This window comes from Symphalangus syndactylus, chromosome 10 (genome assembly GCF_028878055.3).
Source record: "Symphalangus syndactylus isolate Jambi chromosome 10, NHGRI_mSymSyn1-v2.1_pri, whole genome shotgun sequence".
In the NCBI taxonomy this organism is placed as follows: domain Eukaryota; kingdom Metazoa; phylum Chordata; class Mammalia; order Primates; family Hylobatidae; genus Symphalangus; species Symphalangus syndactylus.
In genome coordinates this window covers 108,501,746-108,515,223 of record NC_072432.2, presented here as the reverse complement: position 1 = coordinate 108,515,223, position 13,478 = coordinate 108,501,746, and the positions used below count along the sequence as shown (strand labels likewise).

The following is a 13,478-nucleotide window of genomic DNA, read 5'->3' as shown; positions in this document are numbered from 1 at the left end:
AAGGAGTGGCGTCCCCAGACCTCCACACTGTATAACTCAGGGCACCGTTCACACCACAGACTTTGGGAATAGTGCTTTTTGGAGTTGTGCAGTGCAAGACCTGTGGGGCTGTACAAGGTGGCCCTGTACTCCTGAGGTCATGAGGGCTTCATAGGGCCGTGGGAGGGCCAGCTGATATGTGCCTTCTCTGTGGCCACTGAAGGGAAGGGCCCATTTGGTTTTCTTGGGCTTGGGGGCAACCTCTGCAGATTGGCAGGTGTTCCGGGTCACACGCCAGGATTTCCACCTTTGAGCTGATGTTCCTCTTCCCAGATCCCTTCACAGTTGCATAGGCTGGAAATGCCCCTCATCGAACAGATGAGTTAAAAACAGACACCAGCAAGAGACAAAAGCCTGTGGCAAAGCTTTCTCCCATCACGTCCGTGTGCCACTCAGAAGTTCAACGTGCAGAGCAGGCTCTCCAAATGTGATGGATGATGCAGAACATAATTCTTTCTCCAGGACACACACTTGCATAGTTGGCTTTGAAACAGTGTCGAGTAACGGGAACTCTCTGGACTTAGCATTTCCCCCAGTGGTGCTCATGTTGACCCCTCCTAGAGCCTCACGGGCCTGGCATGCTCAGCCAGCTGAAAGCTGCATGATGAAAGGGCTAGAGAATGTCTCCTCCTTTATCTGCCTTCTGGGTACTCTAGGATGCTTGTTTCTTTAGAACAAGCGAGCTTCATCTCACCCTCTTCTTCCAAAGTATTACTTAAGGGTCTACTAAAAGAAAATTCCGTGCTCAGAAAGGCCCAGGACTGTCTTGAAGAAATGGCTGTGGCTTGGACTACACGATCCCTCCAGGCACAGTGGGACACTGGGGTTCCCACTTAACGTGCCCAGGACTATCTATGCGGCCCCTCACATTTCCTGTGGTGACATCAGGCAGCCACACTTGGAGCCATGGCTGAAGCCGATATACTAGGAGGTGGCAGGAGCCCTGCTGTGTTCTGTTAGGCCACATGCAGTGCCACAGACAGGGACAAAGGATCAGTTTTCTGCTCAGTGCTGGGGTTGATGAGGACTCTGGAAAATACAAGTAGCTTGTGGCAGAGCTGCCAACCTTGTAGTTGAGCAGCCTTCCTTGGGGCACAGGGCCTGGGGTCCCTGCTGCTCCCCAGCTGGGGAGCTTGGGCAGCATAGGTCCCTTCAGCCTCAGCTGTTTTGGCACTGAAGTAGCCTTTATGGGAAGGTGATAGCTTTTCATCCTCTGAGAGAGGGGGGCTGGCATCTTGGGAGGGAGAAATTGGCTTTTCTGATGTTTGCTGAAAGAGCTCAGAGGAAGAGGGAAATGTGACTTGGAAATGAGAGGCACGAACTGTTTCTGAACTAGCCCCAGGTGGCTGCTGGAGAGGACACGACGCAGGGCCAGCCCTTCTCCTGGTCCACAGTGGATATGAACCTGGGATGGCAGGTGAGGAGCTGCTCACGACAGCCTCCCTGACGTTGGTGGGTGTGAACCGCCTCCCTTCCACACAGTGGGAAGCAGCGCCTTCTTAGGTATCATTGTCCAACGATGCAGTAAGAATCAGAAAACAGTCTGAAACAGTCAGAATGGAGGTTCTGAGCAGACAGTGAGATTGCCTTCCTGGGCAAAGAGGCCCCTGACCTCAGCTCTGTGACGTTGGAAGAGATGTTGGGAGTGTAACTGAGGGTGCAAAGGCCTTGGAGATTGGAGAGCCGAGAAAGCTGTAACAGGAGGCTGAGGAGCTGTGCCTGGTGGATGTCTACTAAGCAGGTTGGGCCATTCTGGTGGTGTGGGACCCCGCAAAGAGGCTGGGCCAAGCCAGACTGAAACACCCATTCAGTACCCAGTGGTGTCCATGTGGGAAGGTGCTGGCTGTTTGCTATCTTCTGTGGGCTGACATGAGCAGGGTCCGGGACTGAGCAGTATCTCTGTGGTCCCTAGATCTTCAGCATCTGGCTACTCTGGAGTATGGGGTGCAGCATTGCCACACCTACCCCTGAGCCGCCCTCCTCCTTATCCCACACCTGACCCACATCACTACACACAGCTCATGCCTGATGCTAGGCTGTAGATAGAGGAGCTCCTTGATTACCTAGGAGACGTAACCAAGGCGACATGCTTAGTGACCTTCTTCCTCAAGGCAGGAAGCTGAGTTGTGTGGAGGTCTCTTCCAAGAGCTGGAGGGTTGTGTGTGTGTGTGTGTGTCTGTGTGTGTGTGTGTGACGGAGTCTCACCCTGTTGCTCAGGCTGGAGTACAGTGGTGCGATCTCGGCTCATTGCAACCTCCACCTCCCAGGTTCAAGCTTTTCTCTTGCCTCAGCCTCCTGAGGAGCTGGGACTACAGGCACCCACCACCATACCCAGCTAATTTTTATATTTTTACTAGAGACGTGGTTTCACGATGTTGGCCAGGTTGGTCTTGAACTCCTGACCTCAAGTGATCTGCCCACCTTGGGCTCCCAAAGTGCTGGGATTACAGGCATGAGCCCCATCGCACCTGGCTGCGCTGGAGGTTTTGTATATACATGAGAAATGGGGAGATAGGGACAGGATGTGGTAGACGTGGCCTGGTGGGGTGAAGCAGGGGACAGTGATGTGCTGGCCACTTCTTCAGTTTTCACTGCCAATATTGCTATGAACTCGGAGCTTTCCAAGTGTTTTATTGTAGAAAGCCTGTGCTTCTGCTTGCAGCCTAGAGGCCAAGATAGAATGAGGGCCTGTTGGCAGATGGTGAGAATCCTGCTTCTTACAGGGGACTCTTTTCTGTACAGGAGCCTCAAATTACATGTTCTACAAGTCTATTGAAAATGCATTCTGACAGCTCCTTAAAGGTAAACCTTTAATTGGATCCTTTTCTAATAAAATAATCACCCCCAACATGTTGTCTTTGATGAACCTAAAGGTTTGAGTTTTCATAAAGGTTATACGAGTAAATCCTTAAAGCGTAAGATTTACCGCTGTTTCCTCAAGTATCAAGCATGAGATATTTTTAGTGCATTTTGTTTCCTTGTGAAGTATCTGGTTTTGGAAGCAAAGGGAAAGGATTCTCTTAGCCCTTTGGTCTTGGTTGAGAAGTCATGTGAGCAAGCATGTCACCTCATGCCAGCTTAGCTCAGTTCCCTCCTATTTTTCTTCTCTGATTTTGTTGTTTTTCTGTTGTTTTTAAAAATTATCTGAAGCACTGAAGCTTTTGTTAAAAGATATTTTTAAGAAGGTAAAAGCATAATTGGGATACAAATATAAAATGTTGTCATGTCAAATATTTTATTTCTCATTAAATAAGGAGGGATCTAACAGTCATGTTACAATTCTTGAATTCAAAAAACACAAACTCAAAGAAAACCAAGAATGCTGAAATGAATTACCAACAGATACAAAATGGACTATTACAGGGCAGTCAGTAATCCAGTGCATCTGGGAACACAGTTCATCTTCATTTCTCTGGAAAAAAAAACCATTTGCATTACTGTCAGTTTTCTACAACTTACAGGGTTGTAAAATAGCTTCAAGGCAAAGTCAGAGATAGCCTGGAAGGGTGCCCTAGACAGGACACCCTGTAATTTTTAATGCCCATATAAAAGTCTTTCATAATACCTTTAAAAATCCTTATCGTAAGTAATAAGTAAACTGTCCTAGGGCTGATTGTGGCTGTTGACTGGAGGAGATGGTAGAACGTTGGCAACCTTCCTCTGTGGCCTTCTCTTCTAACTGTGAACTAAAGACATGGTGGCACCTCCCTAAAACTGTTCTACGAGGTCTGAGAGAGCTGACTAGTGACCATGAGCCCTCTGGGCTCCTCTCGGATGCTCCCCAGAGAATACAGAATTAGATAATAACCCTTTAGCCTACTGTCTCTCTGGTTTATTTTATAACACTGTGAGTGGTAGGCAGAAGGCAGGGAAAGAAATCGCAAGCTGCTTATGTGGCCTGAACTGCGGTTTGTTTCCCCCCTCTTTCTTCAAGGCAGGCCTTGTTCTGATGCTTTTCTGTAGGTAAGCAAGGAGAGAATTAACATTGCCCATGTCTCTGGGACTGGGCCTGTGAGCTGCTTTTGTTTTTTGGCCATTGAGGGCCCTTGAGTATTGGTTTTGTAACTCATTTTTTTCAACAGACTTAAAGTGTTCCCACCAGAATTTCCCACCAGAACTCTGACTCGTCTTCTGCTCACAAATGTTTGTGTACCTCAAAATCTGATGTGAATGACTGGGTTTTAATCTAATTGCTTAAATGTGAAGTTTGCCCCTTCTGGATCCTGAGTTCTTCTGGGCACAGCCAACTAGTTCAGAATATTTGGGAAAGGACCAAACAATGGAAGTCATGGCTGCTTTGCTGGCTTGACTGCCATCGTGCCTGGTACGATGCCTAGTTCTTGGTTTTGGTGGTCCCCCCATTAGGTTCCCCGTCTCTTAGGTTCCCACTGCTGCTGTTTGGCCATTTGCCTGCCCATCAGGCCCCTGCCCCAAGGTGTGAACGGGAGCTCTACGTGGCTACTTAGATCGAGGAACCTGAGAAGAAAGTGGACAGCTGTTGAATCAGAAAATAGTTCAAAATTTTCTAATTTTTGTTTTTCCATTTTCTTTCTCAATCATTGCCACAGCCAATTTAGCTATTTAATCTTTCCTCACAAGACTTTTTCAAAGTAGATCAATAGGAAAAGAAAACCACTGTTGGGAAGTTGGTTTATTCTTAGTCTGACCACTAATTTGCTCAAATATATATCTAGATACAGATATCGATACCTATATATACACATATATTTTGAGATGGAGTCTTGCTATGCCGCCCAGGAGGGAGTGCAGTGGCGTGATCTCGGCTTACTGCAACCTTTGTCTCCTGGGTTCGGGTGATTCTCCTGCCTCACCCTTTCAAGTAGCTGGGACTACAGGCATGCGCCACCATGCCTGGCAAATTTTTGTATTTTTAGTAGAGACAGGGTTTTGCCATGTTGGCCAGGCTGGTCTCAAACTCCTCACCTTAGGCGATCCACCCACCTCAGCCTCCCAAAGGGCTGTGATTACAGGCGTGAGCCACTGCGCCTGGCCCAAAGAGTATTTTTATTTTTGAGACAGAGTCTCACTCTGTCGCCCAGGCTGGAGTGCAGTGGTGCCATCTTGGCTCACTGCAACCTCCGCCTCCGGGTTCAAGTGATTCTCCTGCCTTAGCCTCCTGAGTAGCTGGGACTACAGGAGCACACCAGGCCAGGCTGATTTTTGTATTTTTAGTAGTGACGGGTTTCACCATGTTGGCTAGGATGGTCCCAATCTCCTGACCTTGTGATCCACCCACCTTGGCCTCCCAAAGTGCTGGGATTACACGCGTGTCACCACGCCCAGGCAAAGAATATTTTTTGAAAAATAATATTCCAAGCAGGGGCTGTTCTGGGCTGAACTCTGCTGTCATTTTAAGGTCATGGAGGCGGAGCAGACCAAGACCAGGAGCGAGCTGGTGCATAAGGAGACGGCAGCCAGATACAACGCCGCCATGGGCCGCATGCGACAGCTGGAGAAGAAACTCAAGAGAGCCATCAACAAGTCCAAGTAAGTCTGGACACGGCTTTCCCTGGGGCCGTGTGGCTGTCCTAGTCTGCATCTTCTCAGCCTTTTGTATGTCACGCACTCAAGGACCACGCTGAGTAGTCCTTTGATGTAGACCCTGGGGCCTCACCAGAGCCCCCCTGCTCAGGCTCTCTTGCCCCCTAATATTCTATGACCCCCAGAGGCAGAGGATGCTAAGGGGTGGGCTGCTCTAGATATGACTGAGTTAGGAAACACAGAAAAAGGAATTTCAAAGGCACATTATTAAATGGCCCATTGGCTGGGATTTGGTAAACTCACGCTGTACTCTGGGATCTGTGGTTGACAGTGTGGACAAGGCCCTATCCCTCAATTTATCTGTCAGTGTAATAGGGATGAGTTGTGTTCACAATACATTTCCCGTGATCAAGAGCTGATAAAACGCTGTAAGACTGGCTTTAGTAGAGTTTTTTTTTTCTTCCTCTAATCTCTTCTCACTACAGCCCTGTATATTTTTATACAATATTGATAATGGTGGGCAGGCACAACTGTGTACCCTCTCTTGGGGACAAGCCCCCTGCTTCATTCCCAATTGCTGGGCCTCCTAGCAAGAGGAGGAGGACTTACGATGACCTAGACTTAACAGCCAAAGATAGACCCAGAGCAGGCTGTGCAGGGCTACTTACTGAAGGCCTGTTCTCCACGTGTGGTCACAGCCCCAGCCAGGAGGGGCCGGGCAATTGGAAGCTTGGCAGATGCCCAGTCCTCATACAAGTGAGGGAAAGGTGACAATTCAGTGAGGAAGAGGGTCTGCAAGGAAGAGTTTGGTCCTCCTAGGCTCTGTACTACCCCCCAGTACGTTCACCCTGGCTTGACTTTTCTTTAGTTTCTGCTCACACTCTTCCAACATACGTATGTACACATATGTGCAGAGGAACAGCATTTAACCATTTACTATTGCATTTAATTACTAGTGTATTTTTGTTTTGGTTTGGTTTTTGGTGTGTCAGGGGCTGATCTCCTGAGAGCTAAGTAGTAGACGTGTATACGGCATTTTTCTGCAGGGGAGGCAGGAGGTGGCGAGGGTTGCTGTAGGACCTGTGCCTGCTCTGGGCAAGCCCAGGCATCATCCACGTGACAACACCGAAGGAGGCCGAAGAGCAGCCTTTGATGCTGCTTCCTTTGGTGTGAATATGGTGGGTCTTTTCTCAAAAGACCCTGAACTCCGACTGCACACATCACATACTCATCCATTAACCTGTTTTAAAAAAATAAATACTTTGCCAGCCTTTTCAGACTCCGAGAAGAGTAAAGGGATAGATCGTAGTCTTGGGTGGCTCCTGTTTGCCCAAAGGTTAAAATGCACATCTGTGCATTCCACGGAGTGGCTTCCAGGCTACCTCCATGCCCACCCTGCCTCTCCAGCCACACTCCCTTGCATGGATGCTCATGTTCCTTTTGCTGGGACATCTTCCCTGTGCCCTCCGATGCCCATTCACACACATACTCCTCACCTTGTGCTCCTGTCTGCTCCTTTTGGTCACACGAGAGAGCTTATCCACCTCACTCTCTCCCCAAGTTTCAGGATTTTCATACCCACCAATGGCAGTCCTGTGTCCTTGTCATCCATCTAGATCCTCAGGATGCAGGACTTGAGAGCTTCATGGAGGGTGAACAGCTCAAGAATAAAGCAGTGATCTACTCTTAATGTTCAGGCACCAAAATTCCTAAAAAAGAGCCAAGCTCTTTCGGCTGACCCAGAACCAAGGGAACTGCTAGGATGGTGGCATTTCTTGTGCCCATTATGTGGCTGAGTCGGCCAACTAATAACTCTAGTCTTTGGACAAGGTTCGCGAGAACCAACCTGAGACCCCCTCCTAGTGGTGGCCTTGCTGTGCTGTGAGGGAGGAGTGGTGCTTCTCTCTCTTCCCCAGTTGACTTCAGTAGAGGAGGAGGTTTAAGCAGCCCCTTCTCCAGCCTCATCTGCTCTTCATCCCTGGGGAGCCAAGTTCATTAGGAGAGCAGACCCAAGCCACCCTTACTGCTGGGTATAAACTGTGAGGCTCTGAACAGCCTTCCCACAGAGGAGGAACATCAGCTAGGTTGCAGAGTGCCCAAGATATGTGTGTGTGGGTTCCCCATGTCTTGAGATGGGCCTCCTGTTAATATAGCCCTGGGTGAGCCCAGTCGTTCCATCTGGTGTCTGTCAACTCTCCAGAGCTAGGAGCATCACTCATATGTCATGGCCTTGTTAGAGATTACTAAATATTGGAAGGACGACCTGGCCAGTGGTAGCTGATGCCTCTTGTTCATCTTGTGGAGTTGTGGTCACTGTATTATATTACTCTGATGGCTTTCCTTCCCGTCTTCTGCAGGCCTTATTTTGAACTCAAGGCAAAGTACTACGTGCAGCTTGAGGTATGTGTAGCTTTGGGCTTTGTCACTGATGAGATTTTTCTGCACTCAAAGCTTCACTTTTCTGGGGTAGCAGAATATCACATGGGCCACTTGCTATAAGAGGAAAGTGGAGAGACAGGCTTTACTGAGTTTTCAGACCTCAAAATTGTCTCGGTTGGGTCTTCAGTGGCCTCTGAACCTCTGTAACTGCCGTTCAGTCACTTTCTCTGTTGTACTAGGCCAGTGGTTCTCACAGCATGCTCTTAGGACCAGCAGCATCAGCATCACCTGGAGACCTGACAGACCAGGTCCCACTCTAGACCGACTGAATTAGAAACTCTGTGAGGTTGGAGTCTAGTGAGCTGAGTCTTAACACTCAAGGGGATTTTGATGCAAGCTGAAGTTTGAGAACCACTGTTCTGGGAACCAGATGTCTAGTCTGTGGGACTTTGGTGTGTCTGATGCCCATTTTTGCTTCCCTGATGGGGTTTATTCCACCAGTGAGTTTTTGGATATTAGAAGTTGTCACCTGGATGGGATCTGGGGATGGTGGTGGCTGATTTTGTCTGGCGAATGAATAGCAGTTATAATGGTAATCAGGTCTTCAGTCATGTCTTGGAAAATTCCTTGAAGTAGAATGATGGGCAGAAAATGTACTTGAACCTGTCATTCAGAAACCATCTTAAGGCTAGCAGGGTAGTCTTCACTTAGTCTCCTGTTATCTTGACCAGCAACTGAAAAAGACTGTGGACGACCTGCAGGCCAAACTGACCCTGGCAAAAGGCGAGTACAAGATGGCCCTGAAGAACCTGGAGATGATCTCAGATGAGATCCATGAGCGGCGGCGCTCCAGTGCCATGGGGCCTCGGGGATGCGGTGTTGGTGCTGAGGGCAGCAGCACATCTGTGGAGGATCTGCCAGGGAGCAAACCTGAGCCTGATGCCATTTCTGGTAAGTCAGGAGCTCCACTGGGTACGTGGGGAGATATCAGACTGTGTGATTTGTTTCCCAAGGTCCTCACTTTCTTTGGCCATCAGTGAAAGATCTCAGAGTTGGGCAGGCCTGAGGGCTATTTCTGGTGGGTTCCCGTGTTTTATGGTACTAAGTGTTCCTCAAAGTCAGGATTCTGTGGTCAAATAAATTGGGAAAGTGTTACACCTTCACTCCTCTTTGAGGGTCAAAGTATACATTAGAACATTCAAGGCTGAGAAGTCCTGCAGGAAAGAAGAGCTGTAATCAGATTTGATTCAAATCTGCCTTTACATCATTACTAGTGCATGATGTGGGCAAGGGCCTAACTTTGTATTTCAGTTTCTTCACCTGTAAAATGGGGAGTATGATGCTATCTACTGTATACTATCCGTTGTGTAGGGTGGTGGTTCAGATTACATGAATCAACCCCTGACACCCAAGAAGCACTCAGCAAATGGTGGCTCTTACTGACATCTGACCATAGAGACCTGTTTTCCCAGGGCCACCCCCTGGAAAACTGATAGAAGTTTGGTTTCTGTCATGCTCATCAAGAAAACCCACCCAACACTGTCTTTGCATACTTCCTTTCTTTTCCTTACCTGTGCAATAATCCCTGTCAGCTCTTTCCCAAGCTCCTTCCTTAGGAATTAATTCCTTCAACAAATATTTAAGTACTAGGTTCAATGTAAAGGAAAAGGAAACTATCATTTGAACAACTACTATGTATGAGGTACTTTAATATATACATCATCTCAAACCCTGCATGGAGAGGATGATGAAGCTTACAGAGGTAAAGTAACTTGACCAAGTCATACGGCAAGTAATGGAGTTAGGGATTCAATTCAGGTCTGAGCCCATTTTCTGTTCCCAACATTACAGTATTTATCATTTATAAGAAACCTTTATGGAATGCTACAAGGCTGCTTTTAAAGAGAAGAGGGGGAAAAATGGAGTAGGAAAGTTCTAATAAGGAGTGGGATTGTGGGCAGGCTGAGGGAAAACCGCTAAAGGCCAAAGAGGCTTTGAAACCATGGGAATACCATGTGTCTGGGCCTTGTTATTTTGGTCTACCAAATAATGTGGCTATAGAGCATTGTAAAGGATTTCTGTTCTTTTGCAGCAAATGGTCATGTGGGTAGCCTTTGAGTGTGTTCTTTATGAGATCAGAAGTTACCTGGAAGATAACAAAGGTCCCAACAGATATTCCATGCTGACCTGTTTCTTCTAGCAGCTCTTGCTTCTATTGCCCTAAGAAAGAAGCCTAAGTCCAGCTGGCTTTGTTTGGGATATGTTACAGAGGACTAGAACGTCTTCCTGTGCACATGAAAATCTGTTTGGGGGACTGAGGTGGAGTAAAGGTCCTAATTTGTGGCTGAATTAATCTTCCATTTTTAGGTGGTGTCTGGTGACAGTGATTTCTTGGCAGGGTTATAAGGTTATCGGAAGGGCGCTTAATATCCATGGGATCCAGCTGCTTCCCTTCCAGCTGCTTTAGAGGCTGGTCATTCAGGCTTGGGAAGTCACATTCCTACATTAGGACTCAGAGAGGTAGAGATTCTGCAGTCCCCATGCTGTGTCTAGCTGCCTGCCGGCAGCAAGCACTTGTGGCATTTGAGGAGGTGACAGAACCTATGTGACTGGTGTTCTCTCTCAACTTAGTGGCCTCGGAGGCCTTTGAAGATGACAGCTGTAGCAACTTTGTGTCTGAAGATGACTCGGAAACCCAGTCTGTGTCCAGCTTTAGTTCAGGACCAACAAGCCCGTCTGAGATGCCTGACCAGTTCCCTGCGGTTGTGAGGCCTGGCAGCCTGGATCTGCCCAGCCCCGTGTCCCTGTCAGAGTTTGGGATGATGTTCCCAGTGTTGGGCCCTCGAAGTGAATGCAGCGGGGCCTCCTCCCCTGAATGTGAAGTAGAACGAGGTGAGTAGCAGCCTTCTCACCCTGTCCCAGATGCCACACTGCCTCTGTAGCCTGACTGTTGTGCTGTTCCATACCTCTGCCAGGTCTCAGGGCCCCCATGCTGCATTACCAGGTCTCTGTGGTTGTGCTGTCAGTATTGATCACTGAGATTGTTTCCAAGTGCTGTTCTGGGGGGCTTCTGGCTCCACTCAGCTTCTATAAAGTAGAGCTTAGGTCCTATGTCTCACATCAGAACAGTCTCCTTGGCAAGCACATAGTAGAGAGGTTTGTTTCTCAGCTACAAAGTGAATATGGCAAATTTCATCTCTACAGCTAAGGAATATAAAAAACATCACAAGGAATAAAAGTAAATGATTATGTACTGAGAACTTCTGATACGCACGGTAGGCAACAGAGGGAATTCTACAGGGCTGAGTTAGCTGATTGGTTTGAGCTCAAGTGACTTAGAATTGTCAATACTCACTTTTGATCATCTTTGTATTTCTATAGGAGACAGGGCAGAATTGTCAATACTCACTTTTGATAATCCTTGTATTTCTGTAGGAGACAGGGCAGAAGGGGCAGAGAATAAAACAAGTGACAAAGCCAACAACAACCGGGGCCTCAGCAATAGCAGTGGCGGTGGTAGCAGCAGTAAGAGCCAAAGCAGCACCTCCCCCGAGGGCCAGGCCTTGGAGAACCAGATGAAGCAGCTCTCCCTACAGTGCTCAAAGGGAAGAGATGGAATTATTGCTGACATAAAAGTGGTGCAGATTGGCTGATTCATCCTGGGCCCTGGCCCATGTGCATATCAACATTTATACATGGAACTGGAGAACATTGTGCCAATAATCATTTAATATATGCCAAATCTTACACGTCTACTCTAAACTGCTCTAATGAAGTTTCAGTGACCTTGAGGGCTAAAGATTGTTCTTCTGGGTAAGAGCTCCTGGGCTGGTTTTTCAGAAAAGAGTTGTTGTTGCGGGTAGACTGTGACCAGGTTCACAGCCTTTGTGGAACATTCCATGTAACGGCATTGTGGAAGCAATAACTAGTTCCTATGAAAGAACCAGAGCTGGGAAGATGGCTGGGAAGCCAGGACAAAGTGGGGGCAACAGCTTGCTTCTCTTTCTCTTCTCACCCTCAACTTGTATGGGAAAATGGAGATGTCCTCTCCACTTTATCCCACGATATCTAAATGAAAAAGAAAACCTACACACAAAGCAAAAACTCAAGTATTAAGAGCACATATTTTTGACCCAGTGGAGGCTTAAAAAAAAAAAAATCCAAGAACACAATTCATTTTCACCACCTCTGGTGTTCAGAGGGGACTTTTAAAAAAGCGTATATGCTGGGATACCCATTAAAACCATTTTCTAGAAGGCTACCATGAGCTGCACTTTTGGGGTGGGAAAGGTGAATGCCAGTGGGGATGTGGGGGGATGAGGGTAGGAGGGACTTATAGAAGGGGATTTGTGGCTGTGGGGGAGAAGGTTCTACAGCATAAGCCTTATCCTGCCAGCCAACGGGATTTATTCTAAGAGAAGTGCATGTGAAGAATGGTTGCCACTGTTATTAGATTGACAAGATGTTAATTTCTCTGTAGGTTGTAACTAACTTTAAAAATAAATGAAATTATTTAAGGGTTATGCTGCACTAGTATTCCTTAGAGGAAACTGTTCTTTAAAGTTAGGAAAGGGAGTAGGCAGGCATGTGTTGGCAAAGGCTGTTAATAGTAGTTAAGTGTTAAGACTGCTTTTCTTTAATGTTTTCATGGTAATGCCTATTTAGAGCAGTGTTAAGACTGCTTTTCTTTAATGTTTTCATGGTAATGCCTATTTAGAGCACTGTATTTTTGTCTTGTTAAGAAAATTTAGCATTTCTAAAAGAAAAAAGCAACCCTCTTTCAAACTGTTAATTCTGTCACAGCCTGTATATTTTAGTCATTTGTAAATCTCTTCATACAATAGTGACTTCTTTTTTGACTGATACAGTATCTTAATTACAAGGTTATTTTGTACTTGTCTTAATACACTGAGTGTAATAAAAACGGCTTGAGAAAAGTTTCTCCTTTCTGTGACTTCAAATAAGAACTCCCAGTATTGCCTAAATCTTCTAGGCAACCCCTTTTCCATAAGGAAGAGCATGGAGTGCTGTGGTCACCAGTAATCATTTTCAATTAAGGTCATGAACAGTAATAATTTAAGCCTTGATTCCCAAGGTTTGAATTCTACTTTTGCTGTTGCTAAAGCTGTAGGCAATGAGGAGACACAGTGGCAGATAAATAAAGACGAGGTGGTGATGCTGGAGGAGTGGGCCTTGGGCTGCATACTGCAGTCTCCCAGGAAGCTTAAGTGTTGCTGTCAGTTCTCATCCCCAGAGAATTATTTAATTAACTGGGGGGTACACTGGGGCATTAGACTTTTAAAAGCTCCCCGAGGGAATTTAAATGTGCATTCAGAGTTGAGAATCAGATTGATTCTTTTGTGAAAATGTTATAATGCTGGACTCTTAATCTGCATTTCATATATTAAGCATGCTGTGGAGAAAAAGTTCTTGGTTGGCCAATCATGAGGTTTAAGTTTCAGCAATAACTCTTTGCAGTATCAAACAAAACAGGTGTTTTACCTAGTAGTTAATATTTCATCTAGGAAAGTTCATAGAAGTCCCTTGTGCTATTTAAG

At 46.7% G+C, this 13,478-nt stretch overlaps 1 protein-coding gene across 5 annotated transcripts in view; it reads left to right on the top strand.

The window, feature by feature from the left end:
• The window catches only part of SH3BP5 (SH3 domain binding protein 5), a 79,184-nt gene extending 66,327 nt beyond the window's left edge, over positions 1-12,857 (top strand). For 4 of the 5 annotated variants that reach the window (XM_055295478.2, XM_055295476.2, XM_055295477.2 and 1 more), the window contains 5 exons: positions 5,417-5,547; positions 7,899-7,941; positions 8,652-8,871; positions 10,552-10,812; positions 11,356-12,857. In XM_055295478.2, coding sequence (XP_055151453.2) covers positions 5,417-5,547; positions 7,899-7,941; positions 8,652-8,871; positions 10,552-10,812; positions 11,356-11,573 — 873 coding nt within the window. In that variant the 3' untranslated portion in view covers positions 11,574-12,857. The remainder of the gene's footprint in view (positions 1-5,416; positions 5,548-7,898; positions 7,942-8,651; positions 8,872-10,551; positions 10,813-11,355) is intronic. The other variant, XM_063610781.1, reaches the window with a different exon arrangement.
• The last annotated feature ends 621 nt before the right edge of the window (positions 12,858-13,478 follow it).